Raw genomic sequence first — 23684 nt, forward strand, 5'->3', positions numbered from 1 at the left:
AGTAGAATTAATAGGACTAACAGTAGCTCATACAAAACACCTAAATCAATCTTAAATGTACACTGCAACAAGTTTGCCATGTGAACTTAAGCCCCCTGAAAAAATGTGGAAATATTCCAAACTAAGGGTCCAAATTTAAGAATACTCCACTCCACGTTTGACACATTTTTTTTATCATTTTGAATGGAAGTCGTTCAACTTCCGGTGCGGTCCCGGCTGCCTCTCGCCGACTTGACGCTGCCGAAGGAGAGCTCTGACGTAGCGCACCGAACGCTGCGCCCGCTCGTGCTGATGCTGCAGTTGCTAGGGCGCGTGGAGCAGACGGCGGCGGGTAGAAAGCGAGGTAAACAACATGGAGAGAGGAAATGTCTCCCTCGTGTGTCGACTGTGGCAACTGTGGCAACTGATGGGAAGTCTGGGAGACGTGTCCACGACGGGGTCCACATTTAATATATTCATGTATGTTATGCAAAAACTAATATGGCTCCCGAAATAGCAATACATGCAAGGGAGAGGTTTTAAAGGAATAGTGCAACATATTGGAAAAAAATTAACTTCTTTATAAAATGACTAGTTTTTTTTCCTGTTGCAGTACTTTCAGAACAAAATCCCTGCAACCCAAATAAGATATGACCTTAACAAATATAACTAACGATTATTTCATACATTTATTGAGTTTTTTTTCTTCCATATTGACTTGAAAATGTTTACAGAAACTGTACCGAGCAGATGCATAGCAATGGAGTCGAAGGCCGTGTCCATTGAATGCAAAAAAAAACAAAAACAGAATTCCATAAAAATGATGCAAATATCAATGCAGTACACATACATATGTTGGTTTTTTTTTCATACAAATTACAGATTACAAAAACATAAATGAGATATTTTCATATGCCCTGAAGCAGCGCCTGAAAATACAGAATGATGACATTTCAGCACGCCTGTACAGCGCTACGGCCCGACAAATCTAATGCTCGTAAAAAGGAAAACACGACACGTGCACACTCACACGCGCAGGAATCAGTCGTTCGGACATCGAGGGATGAGACGAGGAGAAGCAGAAATAATATCCAGCGTGCTTCAGAGGGGTTTGGTTTCTTTTAGGTTACTTTATGGGTTTTCCGACAACCGGTTCAAGGAGCAGAATGTGGGCTTTCTTAGTGTTTCTGGTCTTTCAGTCGACTGACAGGCAGCTGAACAAGAGTCCACAGTGAGGTTAGGCGATGGCGGGACAGGGATGGGAGTCGGCCAATGTAACAGATCCCTCCGCAGGTTTGATTCCGGTGATTGTAGCGTTAAAAGCCCCCCCCCCTACGGAGTTTGAGCCATTCCTGGTGTTCATTGTGCAAGCAGAGGGAGTTCCATGAAAACCCACGTTTCAGTCAGTTTGGGTTGATTGTAAGAGTTTGTGCCCCCCCCCGAAAAATAGTCCAGAGAAGAAGGAAAGAGGATTGTCATTTGTTTTTTTTCTGCTCTCGAGTCAGGTGTGTGTGTGTGTGTGTGTGTGGGGGGTGATAGTGTACGGTGGATTGTTTACAAAACGATTGTGACAATACGTAAGTGCAACAGAGATAAACATTAAAAAAATAACAACGGGATTGAAACAACAACCAAAAGAATGGAGGCGTTAAAAAAAACAAAACATTGAAAGCGTTCTAAAAGCTAAATCCTATTGCACAATTAAAAATGATACAAAAAAAAAAAAAAATTGATACACAGGCGAAAATAAAATTGGTATTGCATACAAATCAAGGAAACAAATAAAGATTAGAGCAGTTTGTTCCGTCTTTTAAGACCGTCGATGCTTTTTACCGAGCACGCTCCCGAAACGCCGCTTGACGCAGCCAACGAGAGCGCTCAAAGTGTTGATTGTTTGTCGTCGCCTTTTATTTTTCAGTTTTATTTTTCAGTTTAGAGACCACTTCTTGTCGTGGTCGCAAACAGACAGGACTTTTCTAAACACTGATTTTAGTCGGTTCAAAGTGCACACAGAAAAAAAAAAAAGAGGAAAGAAATCAGGACGAAACGTGGTAAAAAACAATAAACAGACAAAAGGGGAGATTAATAAAAACGCGTAAACAGAAGCGGATGAGAATGCTGCATAGCTGGATTCCATTTAAAGCAATGCCATCATCAGAAAGACACACAGGAGTGAGACGGACCTAATTACTGTACACGATCAGACTCAGACTGTTTGTTCACGAGACGCTCCGGAGCTTCCGCCTGCTGATTGAGAGCAGGGAGCTCATCAGACACAAACCAAACGCTCTCTGGTTGTTGTTATTATTATATATATTTTTTCAGTCTTGTCAGAGAGCCCGCGTTTCACACATGCGTGTCGCTGGGCTCGCTGGCCAAGCTGCCCCCCCGCAGGTAGATGGCCGAACTGGACTTGGGCCGGCTCTGGCTGTGCGCCTGGCCGCGGGACGACCCGTTGTTGTTGTTGTTGACCTCCGGCCCCCTGGCGTCCGTGGAGATGACCCACGTGGTGGGCCGCCACTTCTTCAGGGAATACGGCGTCTTGACGCGCTTCTTGATCTTCTCGCCGCCCGGCCCCAAGGCCCCGTCCGGCTGGACCAGGCCCTCGCCTGGAAGACAGGAAGGGGACACTGATCAGTCCCTGGAGCTTTTTACATGAAAACATATTCAATACCTGTGTGTTTAGCATTTCTATTCATTTAAAGGACCCTCCGGCAATTCAGTATTAAACTTTAATCAAGTTGGAGAAATGTTATTTAAAAAAAAACGTCATATCAAAATAAAAAAAAGGTGGAAGCAGAAGCTATCCTGACCTTTTAGTGGATCCTACATTTCCCACAATGCAACCAATCATTAGTTGGTAAATGCCCATTTCTTTCCAACTCCTAGCCCCAGTATGTAACTCTATCGTCTCCACTCCCAAGCTGAGATAAACCTGATGACATCACTATGTTATTATGACATCATGGTTTGTTTTCACAGGCCACATGACGGGCAAACTGCTCTCCGCGTGTAAAATTGGTGTAGTGTACAAAGTACGGTATCATCGATCTATTCAACAATTTATAATAATATAATTTAATGCACCTAAATAAATAGTCAGTCACCTAGTGAGGCCAGGTCCTGTGTAGTGAAGGACAGGTCCAGGGAGTTGGGTCTCTCAGGCCGGCGGGCTCTGGGCTGCCTGAGCAGGGCCTCCCCTCTCATGGTGACCGGAGCTTCCCGCTGGGGGGCAGCGACACCGGACCCCGAGCTCTCTCCTGGGGGCCCCGTGGTCTCCCTGCTCCCTCCTTCCCCGCTCCCCTCCTCCTCCCCCCCGTCGCTCTCTCCTCCACTCTCCCCGTCCCCCCTGCCGTGGCCGGTGTTGCTGTTGTTGTTGTTCGTGTTGGGCCGGGCCGAGCGGAGGGCCGCGACGCTCGGCGCCGCCTCCCTCGGGTCGGGATGCTCCCGCTCGCGGCTCAGGAGCGGCTCGTGCTCGTCGGGGCTGGCTGTGATGACGCCGAGGCTCAGGCGGCCGTCTGCGGACCCGTTCTGAGTTACGCCGGACCCTCCGAAACCCGTCGCCCCGCCTGCGACCATGGTCGAGACCCCGGCGCTGGCGTGACCGTTAGCGGTGCCGTTGGCGCTACCGTTGGCGTGCGCGTCGCGCAGAGCGGGTGTGTTGTTTGTGCCCGCGCCCCGTTGAGCCTCCGCCGCTGCGTTGGTGCCCGTCACTGCACCAATGTTCATCTTTGAGCCCTCCACCTGCCGCAGGTTGGACTTCCCAGAGCGTCCGAACTTGAACCTGAGTGAGGAGGACGACGACTCCTTCTTGGTGGGCTTGGTGCGCAGGGGCAGACTGGACGGCCTCTTGGGCAAGTTCTGCTGCTTGGGCAGGGGGAAGATGGTGGCGGGCATTGGGGCGGCGGGCTCCGACGTGCCCGCGGCCTCGCTCGCCATCTTGATGAGCGGGTAGAGGAGGCTGGAGCTGCCGGGGCTCAGCGGATCCGGGGAGCAGAACTGCTTCTGCGAGTGCTCCATCAGGTTCTCGTCTGAGCTCTCCTTCAGGTTCTTGTCGACCTCCTTGGGGTCAAGCTTGGTGGTTTCCAGGTCCTCCTGGGTCAGGTGGAGGCAGACGGGGACCGTGGCGGACCCTGTGGTGCCCTCGGAGTCGGAGATGATAGTGGTGGTGGTGGTGGAGGCTGAGGGGCTGCCTCTGAGCCCCGCGCTGGTGCTGCTGCCCTCCGGGCTGGGCAGGCGGGCGTTGGCTTGCTGCTGGCGCTCCTGATTGATGGAGTTCCTGTTCCTCTCTCCGGTCCCGGCCCCGGCGCGACCGCTCACCGAGCCGGTGGTGTCGGCCTGCGCGTTCTTGGCAACGCCCTCGTTCTCCTCGATGTAAGTGGACGTCTGGTCTGTGTACGGGCCCGACTTCGGCGTCATGCGATTTCTGGCGGGACACACGGAGAGGCAAAAAAAAAGAACCACGTTAAGGACGACATTTGAAACGAGCAGCGCGGCGATAGAGGTCTTTCTGCGTTCACGCCTACCTCTCGTTGTGCAGCGTGGTGGACATGGGGTTGAGCGTAGGGCTGACCGACTTGGAGCGGTCCCATATGAGGAGCAGCTCCGCCAGACGCTCCTCGGCGCACTGGGCCGTGAGCCGGGCCTCTGCGTCCTGGTCCCAACAGTCCTCCATCGTCTCTTTCAGAGAGCGGACCGCCTGGGAGGAGAAGACACGGTTTTGATATTCAACAATACGAGCAATATGAACACTCGCTATAGAAACATCGCCTGGATTCTGGAGCCTTGTAGACCAGCTGCTATAATCTTTTATAGATTTTTACCATCCGTTGCATTACTAATAAACACACACGCAGTTCTCTTGACGTCTTTTCACACACACTGACGTACCAAACTGTTCTCTTTCCAGGCCTCGGGGAATTTGGGCCGCTGCTTCTCCCTGGACACCAGGACCTGCATGTCCTCAAACGTCGGGTGGTTCCCTGCCTCCGCCTGGAAGGCCATCTGGTACTCTGGCACCGACTCTCCTGGAGGTAAGGGACGAGGAAGGACGCGTCTTACACATTTTTCACGGGGCAGAAATATTCATCATGGATGTGCATTTCGCCATCTGCTTCCCAGATAAGATTAATGCGTATTTAATGGCTTTGTGCTGTCTGCGGCGTGGGAGGGGCTTGTGCTGTTGGTGAAGATGATGGAAGTAAAAATGTAAAAACTACAAGTATGTGTGTCTGTGTCTCACCAGGGAAGAGGTCAGTGCATCTCATGAAGCTCTCCCAGTAGATCAGGCCCAGGGAGTACATGTCCACCTGCTTCAGCGCCGACTCGCAGTCCCTCAGGTTCACCGCCCCCTCCAGGACCTCCGGGGCCATGTAGCGGATCGTCCCCACCTGGCAGACGGAGTGAAAAGCAGGGTGAGTCACGGCGAAAAGAGATGGGAGGCGAGACGAGGAAGACGTAGATCCTGAAGCTGCCGAACGCTCACCTCGCTTATGGCGGTGTTCTCCTCCTCGCCGTGACGCGCCGGCCTGTTCCCCGTCAGCTTCATGGACAGGCCGAAATCGATGATGACGCACGTGCCGTCGGCCTTGACGAGGACGTTCCGGCTGTTCAGGTCCCTGTGGGAGACCGCCGGCTTGTACAGGTCTTGATGGGCGAAACGGGGAAAGAGAGGATGAGGAGAAGACAAAACGGATTGGGGCTAATTTATCTTTCATTAAAACGTGTAAACCGGCACAGTGCTCCCAAAACATGTTAGCGCTTCAAAAGATGGGCATGTTTTTTGTGGTATTTGCGAATGGACCGATAACAGTTAGCAAATCCCTTCACACAGCTTTCCATTCCACTCATTACTCATTGTTCGCCCGCAGCAAGCTGCGCTGTCGACAGACGGCTAAAACCCTTTAATCTAATCTACAACAATGGGATTAAGACCCGATCACAGGGGCCTCTCCGCCTGCAGTGTGTTGCCGTCCAGCAGAGGGCGCAGTGAGCGGCCGGCTGGAAGTCCCGGCAGCCACCACAGTTATCTGCTGGAGAAGGGGGAGGATGGCGACTGTGCTCAGGCTTCTCGCTGTTTCGCAGCCGCGCACAAGCGCTTCTGTCGCTGTGCCTACTTGCGGAAAAGTTGTCACGCGCTCGCACAAACAGAATCCCTTCTATTGCGCTCCTTATCTGCGCCGATGAAAGAGGGAGGAGGTGCAGTCTCGAGGCTCAAATGCTTAGTTCAGTTGTCACTTCGGCCCCCTGAGACTGATTTATTTATTTTCTTTTTTTTTTTACACTCTCTAGCTTGAGGCCAGTCTATAAATACCCTCGGCTGGGCCGTGCACACCGTGTGTACGTGCGTCAAAATGCAGGGATGCAGAGCGCTCCAAGCCAAACAGAGCCACGTGGAGCTGCAGGGTGCGGGTTGTAAGAGGGCTCAACACACACACACACACACACACACACTAAAGCCTTTTGAAAATAATCTAAACTAACAGGGCTACACGCACTGAAAGCTTTCCTGTTTTCCACCACAATTCTTCGGATGTGTTTCAGTAGCTTGAGTAAACTGTGAGCAGTTATGTAATTAACTCTGACGTGTGTGCGTGTGGCCTCCAGCTCACCTCCTTTGAAGAGCTCCGTGTGCAGGTAAGCCAGGCCGCGGGTGACGGAGTGAGCGAGCCGGCAGCTGTTGACCCAGTCGTTGGTCTGGACGCCCAGGTAGCGACTCAGAGAGCCCTGAGGGGGAGAGGGGGGGAGGGGGGATACAGAGGAAAAAAACGGATAAGAAGGCACACAGATGAGGGGGTGAAAACAACATTTACAAAAATGCTGTTTGCCACTTGAAACAGCGTGATTTGAAAGGTGGAGGAGTTAATAAAACGTATGGATGTAGCTCAGAGGGCACTAGTAGAGGGCCCAGTCTGAAAGACGACGACTGTCTAGCTAGCTCAGCGGAACGTTTTGTTTTCCTCTGAAGGATCTCGCCCTGAATAAAGCGTTTGCTCAAACCAGATCCTGTAAAAAGCATTAAATTCGACGCATCTCAGCGCAACTACTAAGCCATGATTGACTTGGCTGAGACTAAGAGTCACGTAGCAAAAAATCCTTGAAAATTTAAAACAAATTATCAAAAAACATTCAAACTTGCGTTCTTTTCTTCATGATTTCTGACATTGGAACTTTGTTATTCTGCACAAAAGACATTTTTGAGTTCTCTCTGTTTGAGCCATGATTGTTCTGCTTCCATAGAGGGGCGGGGCTTTTATATTGCAGAGAAAATGAAGGCCACAGAGAGAAAAATGTGACAGGAGCGAGAAAAACGTCCCGGAACTGCTTGAGGTTCAGAGGGTTAAACTGTTAAGACTTTATTCCCGTTTTTTGGACTCTCCGTCCACCGTGGAGGCACGAGAGAAAAAAACATCATCAGAACGTTAGAGAAGGCCAACCTTGTGCTTTGACCTCCCCTTGGAGATTCACAACAGAACTGAATTCAAGAATATTTTATCACCACCCAATAACAGCCTTGCAGAGCCATGGGATATTTGCAAGCGGAAAGGAATTCTGATTAAAGGATTTGGTGCAAACACGACGTTTTATGAGGAATATCGAGACACCAGAACGGATTCTGTACACGATTCATTTCCTTCCTCAATCATCTCCATCAGCCTTGATGAATCCATGGTCGACCCGACGCACAAACTCTCTCTCTCTCACACTCACACACACACACACACACACACACACACACACACACACACACACACACACACACACACACACACACACACACACACACACACACACACACACACACACCTTTCCTCTCAACAATCAATCACAAAGGCAATGCCCACATCCGCTGCTGAAGGAAATCACATTAAATTGGTCGTTTTAATGAGATTATCATTTATTTGGATGCATTATGCGTCACGGTCTCCTGCCCTGTCCTGGCCTGCACCGCGTTACCATGACAATGCGCATTAGCGCAATGGTCGCGATGCACAATGGGCTCCTTTCATAGGCTGACTGGGGGTCAGCTGACTTGTGATTACGATGCTTCAGGCTTGCGCAGCAAATTCATTGGGTTTAAAAGGTACATCTGCATGAATATTTATGGTGGAGTTCCTGGCGTTCCTGTCTTGATGTTGAACACACACACACACACACACACACACACTACTCACATGTGGGTAGTAGTCCATGACCAGCAGGTACTCCGTGCGTCCCTCTGGGCCCGTCCGCTCGTCGGCGGCCACAAAGCGGGCGATGTTGTCGTGCTCCAGCAGCGGCAGCCGGTAGATGGAGCACTCGTTGAGGAAGTTCTGGCGGTTGGCTGCGGTGAACACCTTCACGGCCACGGGCCGCTCGTCCAGAGAGCCGCCGTAGACGGCGCCGTATCTACCGCGCCCGATCAGCTGGTGGGGATGGGGGGGGGGAGAAAATATGTATTTATGGATCTTTATTTCTCTCTTGTCTAACAAAAAAAACCGAATGAAATAATTGTTCTGTTTGTGCCGTTTACAGAAAGATTGGATGACAAATACAAAGAAGCAAAAAAGAAACGCACGAGGAGCAGCCGTGCAAATAAAGACAGCCAATCAGGCAGATGTCAGATTGTAAAAAAACAAGTTAATAAATGCCAACAGCGGAGTCAAACGATTAGAAATGGCCTCAAGTCAGTTCCAAATCTTCCAATTAGTGTCCTGAATTAGCAGGAACACACTGTGGCATTGAGGTCTAAACATTCTGCCTGAGAAAGGATTAAGTGCATCTCTTTCCACCTCCACATCTGCTAAACATATTTATCTCTGGTTATAAAGTATACTGCAAAAGCAGGAGACTCTATTTTGTCTTTGAGTAAGACTCCCCCCCCCCCCAACAATGAGTTTGAGGTGAAAGAACGAGCGCCTGCATTTGATAAGGCACAAGGACAGCGCTCTGAATTAAACTCCTGCCTGAAAAGATAGCGCTCTCGCTTTCGCTCGGCTCTGAAGTCCACTGAATAGATGTCGAAAGAGAGAGAAGAGAAAACAAACCTCTCCGGATCCGAACGTTCAGAGACGCCTCCATGTCACATTGAAGACACTTCATACCAGAAAGGCTGTCTTAAATACACCATACAGTTTTAGATTGCCATCAGTTTTCTTTTTCTGCCTTCTTGTCTGGCACTGATTTCACCTTTTTGTTCCAGTTGGATAACAAACTTGCAGAGACTTGAAACCTGCTTGAGACGGACCTCTCAGTCTTTGGTTCTGGTTTGGACAGTAATGTAGGTTTACCAGAAGTCTACTACTACATAAGTCAACTTTGACTTGGTTTCCCACGGGACAAGAACAGCGGTTTCCTGGGTGAAAGTCTCTGTTGTTGTTTTTTTTTACCCAACCACCAGTAATCTTCCTTTCAGCTTCCACCAGCCCAATAAGCTCGTGAGCAGCATTGAAATTGCCTCGCGTTCCTTTTGGGAATGCGTCTTTCAAATGGAGAAATCATGATATTCTGAGAAAAGTTAAACTGGACTTTTAAAGTTACATCTGTCATCGCTCCGTCTCCTGCGTTCGTTCCTCCGCTCGCCTTTTAATCCCTTCGCCCGGCTTATGTCATTGTGTCTGAATATCATCCAGACTCCATTGACTTCCTATCACAATATGAGCTCTCCCATATCAGGTTGTCGGGATCCTGTGTCAGTGTAAGCCTAAAAAAAAAAAAAAAAAAAGAATCCTATTTTTGTTTGCCCTGACCTGTCACTTAATGCGTCCTGCCGCGATCGGATGATAAAAGGTCACATTGGAAACAACAAAACGTAACCGTAGACCTCCATGTATTTTGGGTGTATTTTGGCCTCTATGCCTTTGGTTTCTCTTTTCTCTTTCTAACTCTTCTTTTCACACAGACTTCCTGTGTGTGTAGAGACGCTGAAGCCAGTGAGAATACATATCCGACCCAATGATACAAGCTCCCATCTTCTCAAAACGGGGGGGGGAGGAGAAAATCCAGGATTCGGGGTATTAAAGATGTGGCGAGTCATCCTCACCATTTACACATCCCCACCACTGTCACTAAGAACAACATGCCAGCGTGGAGCTGTAACGTTGGAGCCCATCTAGACACAAAGACGGAGGTAGAGAGGCGAACAGAGAACACAATGTGGCCGCGTACCTCCAGCAGTTTGAGATTGTCTAGATCCAGAGAGCTCTCAGAGCCAGCGGCCTCCATCATGTTCAGGTTGTGAAGGCCTTGCTTACAATCTCCTGTTAACACACACACACACACACACACACACACACACACACACACACACACACACACACACACACACACACACACACACACACACACACACACACACACACACACACACACACACACACACACACACACACACACACACAGCTCAGAAAATGTAAAAAACATGGGGACGCATTTATAGAAGAGATCATCTCTGATTTATTTTTATTATACATAACATATTAAAATTCTACAAAGGAAAGAAGAAGCATTTAAACGGCCTTGAACGGTTCCATGGTAACTCACTGCGCATCATGCGGTAAGCAAAGAAGGCTGCTACGGCAACCACGGCCAGCACGGAGACGGTTGCCAGGGCGATGATTATTGTCTCTTCGTGGCGCAGTGGGCGGGTGTCTATGAGAGAGGGGGGGGGGGGGGGGGGGGGGGGGGGGAGAAACACATCAAAAACAGAAAGTGCACATTAAAGTGTAACACCTGTGTGTGGGAATCTTTGATTAGTGAACAGGAAGTCAGAGGAGGGCCGTGTGCAACCGCTGCGTGACCAGTTTATTAGGTACACCTGTACAATAGATGCAATCCAGTGCGACAGACCGGAAAGTGTGCACACAATATGTTGTCATGTTCTTTTGTTTTTCCTTCCCAAACACAGGCCAACATGCACACAAACGTTTAAATGTCTCGGGTACGCAAGTGTGTACATAAGCACCACTCCGGAGACGACGACACAGCAACCTTAAATATGCCGCTCGTCTGCTGAAACACACTCTGCCTCCATTAAAGCCGTTGACAGACGCGCAGACACCCGCTTTATCAATAATTGATGACTCGGAGAGCCAGAGGGCGGCTTCGACTGACGCGTCTCGCACACGAACGCACGGGGGTTAGTGGCCCAAAGAACCGGTTTCAAATCGACAACAAATTTACCGCACTCTTATTATAGATTACAGTATGTAAAGTAGCTCAAATGAACTCCACTTTTACCAGCTGCAACATAAAAGTAATGCAATAATAAAATTATAATCCGATTATATAACATTCTGTATAATTTGTATTTGAAGTATATTTTGACGTGAACACTGTACTTGCTTACTTGCCACTTTTACTGAGGTAAAACATCTTCTACTTCTCACACCCTCCAGCCCTGAGCGACGTCATCCGAGCTTCTTGGCTTACGATCACTACTTCTAGTAAAACTGGCACGAATCTGCCCAGACATGTCAGGAGTTAACAGAGCAGAAACAGAGACCGGATTTAAAGTTACAACACAACCCACGAAAGCGATCAATCAATCAAGCCGCCTTCCAACGCCAAATGTTACATTTTTTCCTCGACTTCCCGCCGCTGTTGTCTCGTCATCGGCGGGGACACGCCCGCAGACGGAGCAGACGCTGTGTAATCCGAGGAATGCGGAGAGACGACATAGACGGGAGAGAGCGTGCGTTTGTGTTTATGTGTGGGAAGGAGAGATGATGAGCCGCCGCCGCCGCCGCCGCCGCCGCCGCCGCCATCAACCCGCCCCCTCATCCTGCCACACACATTGCTTTCATTCACAGCTAAACCTTTGGAGGCAGAAACAAGTAACAATACACGTGTTCGCTTTGTTCGACACCTTACTGAGCCGTAAGGGCTGTATGACGGAGCAGAGGGGGAGGAAGAGGAGGACGAGAGAGAGAGAAAGTAGGAGTATGTGTTTCAGGACCGTGTGGGCCTGCATTCGTGTTCCTCCCATTCTTCTCCGCGTTAGTCCTATTTCCTTCATTCTTTTCCCCTTCGCCCGATGCACCCGATTGTGTAAGACATGATTGCCTCGGCCGTGGCGGAGAAGTTAAAATCTCTAAAGATTGACCCCCGACTCAGTTTATCTGTATAAAAAAGGACGGCGCGAAGGCCTTCACACAACGGGAGGCGGAAACAAATAAAAGACACGGAAATGAGGAATACTCGCCTTCAAATCTGGCAGCGACGCAAACTTACTAACAGTTGCGGCGCTTCAATAAAAGTTCTGAATAGATTTGCGCAGGAACGCCGTCTTGGTAACCGACTTTTGTCGGTTAGCTGACCATCGGTCATAAAAAAGGGAAGACGCGTTAAGACTAGAAAGGAATCCTTTGGCTAGAAGTTAAAGGAAACCGACCACAACACCATTGGATTGGGTTCATTGTTGCAGGTGTGCATGAATGATCTTACAGGGGGTTTGTGCCGTGGTGGGGCTGGGCAATGGGAAGTTCTCGGTGAAGTTGACGTTGCACATGTCGCTGCCGCAGCAGCAGAAGTGGTACGTCCCGTTCTGGATCTGTGGCGGGAGGTTGGTCACCACGCAGCGGTCGTCTTGGCAGCCCTGGTGGTCGCCCAGGTGAGTCCAGCAGCCTGGCAGAGAGAGAGGTGACGGGTTAGGATTCTCTAAAAAAAAAAAACAATAGAAGTGTGAAAGAAAACGAGCAATTCAAAGCATTTTAAACCTCTAGTCGTACCTTGTTTGACCAGCCGCACCTCGCCCGGGAGACTTTTCTCCCACAGGCCGAAGCAGTGGCTGCCCTTGGCACATCGGATGGTGGTGTTCTCCGGGGAGACGCGGCCTTCGCCCCCCGCCACTCGATCCACCTCCCACTGCTGCTGCTGGTCGGTGAAGGCGCACTCCCTCTCCTCGCCCTGCGCCGCTGTGGGGAGACAAGAGGAGTTGGAGCTAAGTGGGACAGAAACTTGGGAGCGAAACACAGCCGAGCTCTGCTGGGTTGCAACAAAGCGAATGAAATAGTTGGATGACAAGCGCGTTCAAATTCCAAAAGGCAGTTTGTGTTAATGAGCACGTGTGGTAAGGAGGAAGATAAAAGGCGACTCGACAGCTTAATTAATTCATGCCATGTCATCGCATCTCTTTGTCGATTCTCATCGCACTGAAGCAACAGCGCTTTGAATATGCGCGTTCATTTCTAATCACACAGCATCTTTCTGTAAGAAGTCTGAAAGGAGAATTCACAACTAAAGAACGGCAGCAGTCTTTGCAGGGAAGGATCATCAATAGAAATAGCAATTTAAATCATACATTATGCAAACACACGCAGACGCTCAGAGAAAAAAAAAGTAACCCTAGGACTCAAAACAACCCTTATAGAAAATATAATCAATAACAGCAAGACGACCGAGAACACGGCGCAATGAAAAATAAATGAGAGATGGATGTTTAACATCTAAATAAATGCATTTGTGCACCCTCGTCTCACAGTCAATGGGTTTTTGGTTAAGATGGCTGAAATATGCTCTGTGGATAACACAGGCTTAAAAAGATTTTAATGTTCAGAAAATGCGTCAGAAAATCAATCAATGAGACGACTAATCGCCGTCACGCTGCACACTAGTCCGCCTTTAGCTTTAGCGTTAGCTTGAAGTCATGTGACCGCGGTGTGGTTTGCTCACAGCCTTCTTCCCACTTCTGCCGATTGTATTCAGGCTTGAAAAATCACAAAAGTGGTGTTCATTTGTGGAGATTATCTTGCACAAAACATGGCAGTGTCAAACTTTGTTGTTAACCACAGAGCTTATTTCCCTGCAATGATCCAAAATGAGCCAATGTCAGACTGTGCGTTTGTGTACACAGCCTGCGTTTCGGGTGATTTCAGATAAGGGAAACACGATGTTCCTCCCTTTCCTTCATCCGGAAAGGGGTGGTGGTGGTGGGGGGTGTTGTGGAGGGAGGAGGGTGACTGTGCCCTGCCGAAGGTCACGCTAGCCTGTGTGGGTAGAGGGTGACGCGAAGGAGCGGTGGCTCGGCCGGGCACGGCGCCAGCTTCCCTCCTCCGATAAAGCTATCAACCCCGGCCTACTGTGGGCCTCGGCTGCCCTCGACCTGCGGGCCTTTGCTGCCTACTGTTCAGTGGGACTGACTTTGCCTCCGGGAGGGGAGCGCGCTGTGTGCATGCAGAGTGGGAAAAGAGTTCAAACTACGGGTTAAGTATGAGGAGGATGTTTCATTTTTTCTGACGAGGAAACTGAATCTCAACGAGCCGACGACGGCACCGCCAGGGTTAGATTCCCAACGGGGCAGACGATGCACGCAATAAACAATTATCATACGTATTATCTCGTACTGTACATGTTCTCCTAAAGGAAATGAAAAAAAAATGATGTGTGAGGATTGTTTACAGCAAAGTCAAAGGCTTTAACAATATTATCTGGGTTTTCAAAGTGTGGTTAAGAGGGACTTACGCACTTTCCTCGACTGTGACACTCAATCTCTTGTACCTTTTAGAAGCCTCAACAATGAGCGTTTCTACCTCAGCTACACACTTCCTTTCTAATTATCCAGACCCAGGAGTGGAGGAGAGAGGGGCTGTGGAGGTGAGGAACATAAAGGAACAATTGGAGGAAGTGCAGAGCCGGAGACAACACCCAAAGACAGCCACACACACACGGACTGACCTTGCGCGCCAGGATCGGAGAACAGAACAGAAGTACCTCCCGTCTTTCTCCCAAAGCTGGCTAGATACTGTAGGCCGACATGAATTATTAATACTTTTACCACAATTCAAGGCTATGAAATGAAAAACCCCGTAATGATACTTGGTCTGCGAGAGGCTCTTGGGTATGAAGAAAACTGAAACCGCAGATAAAAGGCTTATCGTCTTGAATTCTAGCTAGAAATTGATTTCGGGTTTTCATTCAAGTGTGATTGATATTTTTTTCCCTTCATTGCCACGAGGACAAAAGGTTGATTTTCATATATTTTTGTTGTATTAATACAAAGCAATGCCTCCATATAAACACAACTAATTATGTAAATCACGTACCCTAATGATAATAGATAATTGGTTCATTGCCTACATACAAGTGTGCACAGGCTGCTTCTTAAATTACCATTTCCCCCGGATCTTTAAACAAAAAGGGGCTATTTGCCCTCTGAGATATATTTATTGGATTTAGTAGCTCAATACAACGCCGTCCCGTTGTCCGGGGGCTGACAGAAAATCTGTTTGGGACACACTAAACTCACTTTCGATGCGTTCAGGGGACACACGCTGTTTTCTTTTCCTGACAATGCTACATTGCTAGCAACAAATCTGTGTCCGCAGATGGAGAGCTAGTTAGCTAGCTAGCTGTTAGCAGCCGGTAAGCAGCACAAGGCTGCCGTTGAATCACATTATGATGCGTTCAGGCTCTATTCAGTTAAGACTGATGACTAACTAGCAGGTAAACTCTAACGTGTTGTCATGATGTGTTCAAATGTAATCTTGTAAAATGTCGTTTTTGGGGAGAAACTTGTTTGATGTTTTCACAGCAATATAAAATAGATACAGGCAGTCACAACCGGGCCTTGCTCATTTGCAGTCTGAGCCACGGCAGCACTCCTGTAGTCACGTTTCATTGGTTTGTCTGCCACTCCGCTCGTTGGCCGTTCGACTAAAAAAGAAATTCCGTCTTTCTTGCGAGCGTTTCTGGTTGGATGCCAATCTCTTGCGTTTATCTCTGATTGGCCGTGGCGGGCCTCCGTCCCTGGTTCTGCTCCGCGGCGCTCGCTGTGCGATCTTGGCTTCCGCTGCAGGATTTTGGATTGTGGGTCAGAGTATGCAGGCAAGGCCAGTGGAGCGAAGCAGATGAGAGAGGGACAGAGAGGGGGGAGCCAGGGAGAGAGAGGGTAGTCATATCAAAAGGCTTCGGAGTAGTTTTCTGCTCCGAGCCTGTTCATTGGATGATGGCGGGCACTGCTGAGTGTTTACCCATGGCCCAGTTATTTGCTAATCTCCCCCCCCTGTAAACCTCCTCCCCCAATTGGCCTTCGGTGCACCCTCCCACCCCCAGTCTTCCCCCTTCCCCTCAGCCCTCGCTGCTAAAAAACAACAGCGATCTAATCTGGCTCTCTCCTTCCTCGCTGCCAAGGCCCATCGGAGAGACGCGAGACACGGCGGTCCGAGACTTGATTAAATGTTACCGAGTATTTTCTCTCCCCGCGACACGGGTTCCGAGTTCATGTCTAAGTGTCAAGGCAGGAACACGGGGGGGGGGGGTTGAGGATGAAACGTGCTCAGTGCACATGCACACGCCGTCTCCCCTGCAGACACGCGAGCACTGTCCACAGCCACCGAACGAGCCGCGCTCTCCTGTGATGGGGGAGAACTGGCACCACGTTGCCATGTAGAGACGTTTACTTTTGCCAACCAGCCTTAAATCTCGTCGTGCAAAAAGCGGCACGCACGTGGCGGCCGTCAGAGGCACGTGGCGGCCCTAATCGTACCTGCTGCTGTTGTTTGGGTGCGCGCTTGCTGCTGAGGTCGGATGGACGGCTTTTGGTAGTCTTTGCTGACATCCCCAATTTTCCAAGTCTCCCGGTTGAGTTTAAAGATGTAGGGGGGGGGGGCTGAGTGGGCTTTAATCTGTCCCATCTGTTGCCACGGGACCCCCCCCTTCCTCAAAAACACCACCACTCAGTCTGGGTCTGTCTGAGTCTGGTACAGTTATGCTAATCCTGGGGCTTACACTGCCCCTCAAAGCTTAGAGGCCTCCATTATTGACCATGATGCATTTATACCAAATATACACCCTCCCCTCCTTTTGTACCTTAACTTTCCCGAATATGTGATGAAAACACAGACGACAGAGCGAGGTGGTGTTTACCATCACACCACAGGGGGGTGGGGTGGTTGGGGCATAATCTCAGATTATTTATGAGCAAGCAAAAGTTTGGTTTCGGGCTGCGTCTCAATTTGGTCTTTGTTTATGACAACGTCTCTTCCTCGTTGACTAAGTGAACAGCCGCTGCTACAGACTAGCTTGACGAGCTGCAGCCTGCGGTTGTCTGGTATGACGGGGCTTCACCTGTTCCGTGAGAGCAGACGGGTCCCGTGAACTAAGACCAATGCTTCAGAATAGGGAGAGCCTTGTGATGAAACGCAACACTTTTTCCGTTAGCGTTAGCTCCGCAGGACTGTGCTGACAGCTAACGTTGACTAGCTTCACTGTAGAAATTCAGACTCTTTATCCTGCTGCATAATATGTTAAAGCACCCTGACTAAAACCTGAATGAACGGCTCACCCCGTCTGTCTGCTGTTGATTCCAGGCTGTAGGCATCCTATAATATAACAGAGTGATACTACAGGCTACAAATAACACAGGGAAGCACTTTACGCAATAACACCACGGTTAAATACAAAGACACACCAGCTTAGCCCTATCATGTTTCAGTTGGAATAATATTGGAGTATTATAGGCCTAATGGCACAAGTAACAAATAAAATCACAGCTGTCACAGAGTAACATGATTAAAGCATTATTAATGATTAAAGAGAAAATAAGACCGTAAAGCCCTTTTATAAAGCTTCGTACCATGAAAATACATTAACAAAGAAATCACCTAACCAAAACAGCTCATCCATACTCTGGGCAACATTTTTTGCGCGCTCCAGACTTATTGTCTCTGCCGGTTAAGGAAAAAAAACGCTTTCGTGTTAATCATAGGCTGTCACTCTGAGTTACCATCTCAAGGCTGCACCTTTTGTTTTCTAAAACATCCACTAATTTCTCCTTTTTGCCAAAGCAGAAGGCCCGGCTGAACACTGTCCTATTGTATCCCGCTTTGCTTTTTTGCCTCTGCTCGCGACTCAAACCGAGGTACTAAGAGAGACGGACATTGATTTTTTTCTTCATCTAATAGAGTACAAGGCTCGCTGTATTAGAGACCAAGTGCCTCTCTTCTTCCCCTCCCATTTCCAGGGTTGGTTGGTCTGTTTCTAGCTGCAGTTAGTGTCATTTTATCTCACGAAGAAAAGATGTGGACAGAGTGCAAAATATTGCAGAGCCAAAGTGGGTGCAGTGCTTTTACATCCTTCGCCGTCTGCAACGACTCCTTCCTTGATTTCCTGTCTAAATTGCATTACACATCATTGTATTACCTCTATTTTAGCTTCTACGCACCGGTTGCCTTTACAACTGATTTGAACATTTTGCGAGCTACTTCCACCCATTTACTATAATTGTGTTTACCTCTAGCACGGTGCTTCGTCCACATTCAGAACAGACCATAATGCACACGCAGCGGACTAGCTTGAGAGCTAAAGGTGATGCTGCTGGGTGGAGGGGGCCCCTGGGCTTTGGACTAAATCAATGCTGTTAATTGAAACACACACCGCCAATTACTGTGCTGCTTTCTTACAGTCTACGGTTTGTATAAATATAAATATTTGCTGGAATTATCACATTGTGAGACTCATGAAATAAAACAATGACGATCCAAATCGATCCAGAACAACCACAGACGTCGTCTTCTTTTAATTCCACAATTTCTCTTTTGACAAGCCGGACGCCCACATCACCCACAATGCAACTCCACCAGCTGGCTGTGATGTGCTAGCGGCGGCTAATGTAGCGTCGAGCAGAGATGAGAAGCTTTTTTTGTTCCTCAGCGCCAACCGACACTGCCTCAAGTGACATCACTTGAGGTCATTCCTACAAACTTTGCACGGCAGTACACGTGGAAACGCACCGTGTCGTGTACAATCGGTGTTGCAGCCCATAATACATTTAGGAGATTTCAGCTCTTCCTTTTCCTGCTTTTAAAATGTCTCCAAGGCAAATTCCTGAGTGTGTATTGTTCTTGGCATTTCAGCTATTCGGACTCATCCTCATCTCAGTCCTCTTTATCTAACCTTGCCATTCAACTCACAGATTAAATGCCAGCTCTGACAATAGTCTGTTCCTTGTTTACCAAATTAAACTCAAGCCAATAACTTCACGTTCCGCTGATGTGACCGCAGAGCCGAGAGACCCCGCCGTGGCCCCCGGCGAGGCCGGAGAGCAGCGGCCCGGTCGGCGGAACAGTGGGCCTGTCAACGCCACAGTGTGGTGCCGAGGACACACAGCCTCACAGCTTGGACAGGCGGAGCAAAAGGAGCAGTCCTGGTTTTGTGCTCCCGGTATAATACTTCTGCTCTAATCCTCTTTGGACCCCCGCAAAAGAAAATGGGACAACAGTGCCCTGAATGTGGGCTGTCAGGAACTAAATGCCACTACTTAAAAACACCTGCAGGTCACGCCGCAGGTACCTGTCTGCAAACGGGTTAAAAGCGTGGCAGGTGGAAGGAAAATGAATAACGATTTGAGAAAGAGGTGAAAACAGAGCCCAAGCCATGTTGGGAGCTCAGACTCGGAGGGAAAGGCTGTCGCCCTAATTAGTTTTGCACAGTGCAACGATTCTAATTTATTGGCTGTTTACATGGCAGGCATGCACACGGGTATCCATCAATCGTCCTCGCACCGATTGTCGAGCGAACGCATCAATCCTCTGCCGGTAATCGTTGCATCGCTCTTGTAGGGTTGTGTGTGTGTGTGTGTGTGTGGGGGGGGGGGGGGGTCTCAAAAAAAAGGTTTGCTGAATGTTACGATTTGGTTTGAAAATAATTGCACTCTTCTGTCCCCCACCCCCCCACCTACTGATCCTACGTCACAACCTGGCAACTCATCTTCTCAGTAAAAGCATCGTGTCCCGCTCCATCCGCTGAATCACCCCGCTTCCTTCGCCTTACTCATCTACTCCACTGTTTCTAGATTGTAAATTATAAGCAGCAGGCTCTTTTCTCCGGTATTTCGTCCATGTGTGAGCTCATAAATCAGAGGGTAGAAACATATTGTCAGGACATTGGAACTTTTAACAATTACAGTCCTCGCTCGGCATTGTATTTAAGTGGAAAGACACTTGTCTGTTAGATGCAAATGTGATGCAAATAGGGTCTCTTCCCTATTTTAACACCAAACACAGTAACCGTTCATTCAAATTCTGAGCCACACTTACATATTTCCCTCTACAACCATAATTACTCTGGGCTTCTGATAGTACAGTCTATGAATGGATGGGGGAGCCTCAACAACAACAACACACGCACACAATACATTATTAAGAAGCGGTTGTACACACATTCACACCCACGCACTTGGCTGTAACACCAGACGAGCAAACCCGGGCTGCAACACCACCTATTTTCACTCACACACACACACACACACACACACACACACACTGCCAAAGCCTAAGCACCATGTTGAACTTCTATCACCTAAATTACCCATCTTGTAAAATACCTCCCCTGTCTTCCCACACATTCCACATACTCCCCCCCCCTCCCGTTCCCTATCTCTCACATGAACTGTTCCTCCATCTCTGTGCAGGCCGGGCTCCTATCTTATCATGCTCAAGGTCTCACAGAAGCCTGGCTTCAGCCCAAAAGTCTTAAACAGGGGCACAACTTGGCAGACGGGTACTGCGGTATGTTCGGCAGTGTTTTTCCAGGCCTTTGTACACAGAATGATTAGGAGAAAAAAAAAAAAAAAAAAAAAAAGGAGCCAGGGCAGATATCTAAGAAGGTTCACTCCAAGATGGAGAGGACAGTAGAAGGGACAGACACATATGGTGATTTATGAGGAATGTATAATGAGGACAATCTGCATGACCAATACAAAAATAATGGCAGAAATGTAATTGCCCCAGTCAAAATATTATAATTTGAATAGAAGCTGAAGTACATCTTATTCAAGGTACAAATACAGGCAGCAGCCCAAAAGGAAGGCATCAAATATTCATGAGAAGCACATTTACCTCTTTACCAAAACAAAAAAAATCAATTCCCTAATAAGCCACTTACCAGCCACAGAAGTCAGGAGAATCGTCAGGCAAAACCCAAATTTAGCGAGTGATTTCATCGTGATTCGGCCCACAGCCATGACAGCTTATAGCCGACTTTGGTCTCTCAGTTGGAGCTCCTTCAAGTCTTCTTCTTCTCTGGTGCTCTTGTTCAGTAGATACCTCCGTGCTGTCCTCACGTCAGCTCAATAACTTGAACAGAGTTCTCAGGCATGGGACACATTAAAATAAATAAATATATATATATATATGGGGCAAAAAAAAAAAAACAGTTGTTGTTGTTGTTTTGGTCGTCTAACGAACACTCACTGCCGATAAAAAGTTGGTCCCGTTATCGAGTCCCGCACAGACCGGACAGACACACCGAGCAGCTAACGCTTTTGGCGGATCTGCCGTCTACAACTAGCCAGCCAACGATGTCCATATATGCTAGCTAACATGCTAGCTGCCAGGGGGGGGGGGTCTGTCTGGTGCTAGAAAACTTGGGCAAAGAAGGTAAATATCGCAAAAATAACCGTCGTGCAACTAATTCGTGAAAGCACAGACCATCCTCAACTAAAAAAATAGTCCACCCGTTCGACACAACAGGCAGGAATGTGGCGTACACGTTAGCCAATTAGCTCGGTTAGGTTACAAGCTGACTGCAATAGACGCTAACCGATGTTAGCATGAGAGCTAGCCAGTTAGTTCGTCCCGTCTCATTTCACGATCTCCGTTGAGAGGGGGGGGGGGGGAGAATCACAAGTCAACGGCGCCAACAGTGAGCTTCTCTGGTTAGCGATAGACGGAGATTATTACACCCATCCTGGCCGCCGATGGGACGAGGGATCGGATATATCTCGGTGTGATCTTCCCCGAGGCAGTCGGCGGCGTTTGGCATTGACGCTTTGGAGCTCCGCTGGGCAGACAGACAGGCAGGGCGGCGGGGAACGCCTCGTTTGCAGGGTTGTCTGGACCGCTCGTCTCCGGTATCAGGTTGCTGTGGGTTGGTGTTGGGGGTGGAGGACAGTCCTGCAGGAGGCGGGGTGATGCAGCGCCGCTGTGCCGCAGACTATGGATATAACACCACCCTGGAAACATGTGCTGCGTTCAGGCACTCTCCGAGTTTTTCACACCACTGTAGTAAACACTGTAAAGCTTGGCTCAGGTTGAGCTTGCATTTTAAAATAACTGAAGCAATCTGAATGCAACCTGCAGGAAAAATGCTGCTTCAATATGCGCGCTTTTATATCAGGTATTTTTCTGAGAGAGGCTACATCATTTATAGTATATACTCTTCTATTTGTGAAGACATGCCAATAGTCCTATAATAAATACACATTATAAAAGTATAACAACAATATATACTAGTAGATATTGTTGTTGTACTTTATCCTCATGGCTATCCCTTTATTTCAACGATTAACCTCCTTAAAGTTACTATTTCCAATTGTTCCTGAATGCTTCAACAGTTATTCAACTATTAGTGTTACTTTACTGCCTCTGTGTGGTCACATAACTTTACACAGAGTTTAAAGCCTAAAGCACCAGACTGTATAGTCAAAACAATAATTATTCCAGCAGGTGGCAACGTTAGCCCGTGCCTACGGCGGAACAGTATGCGGGATTGTAGTTATATAACCTCAAAATAGTATTAAGTGCAGCTCAAATTAGGGGAATTGCAAACTAATATTCCTAACTTTCTACCTATCAATTTATATATAACTAGCATATCTAGCAAGCTGAGAGTGTCCCTCAGACACAGTGTTGAAATAATGCTGTCATGTTATATAAAAGTATATCTAAATGATAGATGAGTTAGTTTACAGCGCTGTCCCACTAGACGCTGATAGAAGGAAGAAGGGGGCGTGCCAGTTGGCGCGAGGGACCCTTCGCTGACGGGACAGAGAGCGCAGCGAGCTTCGGATGTCGGCTGTGGACAAGGGCAGTCATCCTCTGGCCTACTGCGTCACCTGTACACGTGAGCGCGTTAATGTTAACATCGAAGGCACCGTAATGGCAGGATAAAACAGTGCGCCTTTACGCACGAGCGTCGCCGCTTGGAACAGCAGCACCCCGACCGGTGGTCCCGCTCCTCTTCAGCGAACCTGGCCGTCTGATGAAAGGTGGGGCCGCGCCATGGCTTCTGCTCCACCCGAGGCGAGGAAGTTCACCCGGGGGCTCAACAAGCCGGGCACCGCCGCGGAGCTGAGGCAGAGCGTCTCCGAGGCTGTCAGGACGTCAGTGTTGATGGTAAGAGCGGGGAATGCACTGACATAAGACGGCAGCACGAAGCTGCTTGCATGGGGGTCTTTTTAACATTAGTTATAAGTTGTATCACCTATTAAATTCATCTGAGAATGGTGACATTTCTATAGCTATGCTGTCACTTGGTGCTAGGGTGTCTATTGCAACTTTCTCAAAGGGGTTGCCAGGTAACTGAAACATACACCTCCAGCTCTAAAGGGACACACACACACACACGCACACACGCACACACACACACACACACACACACCTGCACGTTTCTTTAGTTCATCCTGTCACCTGACCCCCCCCCTCGGTGCACCTTGCAACCAGATAGGTCAGACAGGAACAGTAATGACTAAGGTAAAAATTGCCAAAGACAGTTTTTATTCAACCGTATGTCAGGATGCACTAAAATGAACATTAGTCTATTATGATGAGGATGATGATATTATTATTGTGTCGGCGGGACATCCTCCTCTACTTTAAAATGTAGTGTCCTCATCCTCAGGGACTTACCCCGACTAAGCCAGTGACTGTGCTCTTGTTGCATAACGGTGATCAATATGCCCCCCCCCCAATGGCTTTTACTGTCAATTATGGCTGCTGTCTCTCTCCATG

The 23684-nt window shown here is 48.5% G+C and overlaps 2 protein-coding genes across 2 annotated transcripts in view; one reads left to right on the forward strand and one right to left on the reverse strand.

Annotated features, from left to right (window-relative positions):
- Positions 1-649: 649 nt before the first annotated feature.
- Positions 650-21735, reverse strand: LOC306715087 (bone morphogenetic protein receptor type-2-like). The gene is made up of 13 exons (XM_079185318.1): positions 20839-21735; positions 12687-12872; positions 12403-12582; positions 10501-10608; positions 10126-10217; positions 8154-8384; positions 6591-6705; positions 5465-5625; positions 5222-5369; positions 4870-5006; positions 4506-4678; positions 3087-4405; positions 650-2588 (listed from the first exon to the last, which is right to left on the reverse strand). The coding sequence occupies exons 1-13, from the start codon at positions 20915-20917 to the stop codon at positions 2326-2328; spliced, it is 3192 nt and encodes a 1063-aa protein (XP_079041444.1). The 5' UTR covers positions 20918-21735; the 3' UTR covers positions 650-2325.
- Positions 21736-22752: 1017 nt separating this feature from the next.
- The window catches only part of dock9b (dedicator of cytokinesis 9b), a 44425-nt gene continuing 43493 nt past the window's right edge, over positions 22753-23684 (forward strand). Inside the window, 1 exon segment of the mRNA XM_079185712.1 lies at positions 22753-23069. Coding sequence (XP_079041838.1) covers positions 22956-23069 — 114 coding nt within the window. The 5' untranslated portion in view covers positions 22753-22955.

The sequence above is a fragment of the Pholis gunnellus genome (assembly GCF_910591455.1).
Source record: "Pholis gunnellus genome assembly, chromosome: 24".
Taxonomy (NCBI): Eukaryota; Metazoa; Chordata; class Actinopteri; order Perciformes; family Pholidae; genus Pholis; species Pholis gunnellus.

Coding starts and splice junctions, on each gene's coding strand:
- LOC306715087 (XM_079185318.1), bottom strand. CDS start 20,917: ATGGCTGTGGGCCGAATCACGATGAAATCACTCGCTAAATTTGGGTTT. Junction 8,385..10,125: donor ACAATCTCAAACTGCTGGAG/GTACGCGGCCAC, acceptor CATCCCCACCAG/CTGATCGGGCGCGGTAGATA. Junction 5,370..5,464: donor AGAACACCGCCATAAGCGAG/GTGAGCGTTCGG, acceptor TCCGTCTGCCAG/GTGGGGACGATCCGCTACAT.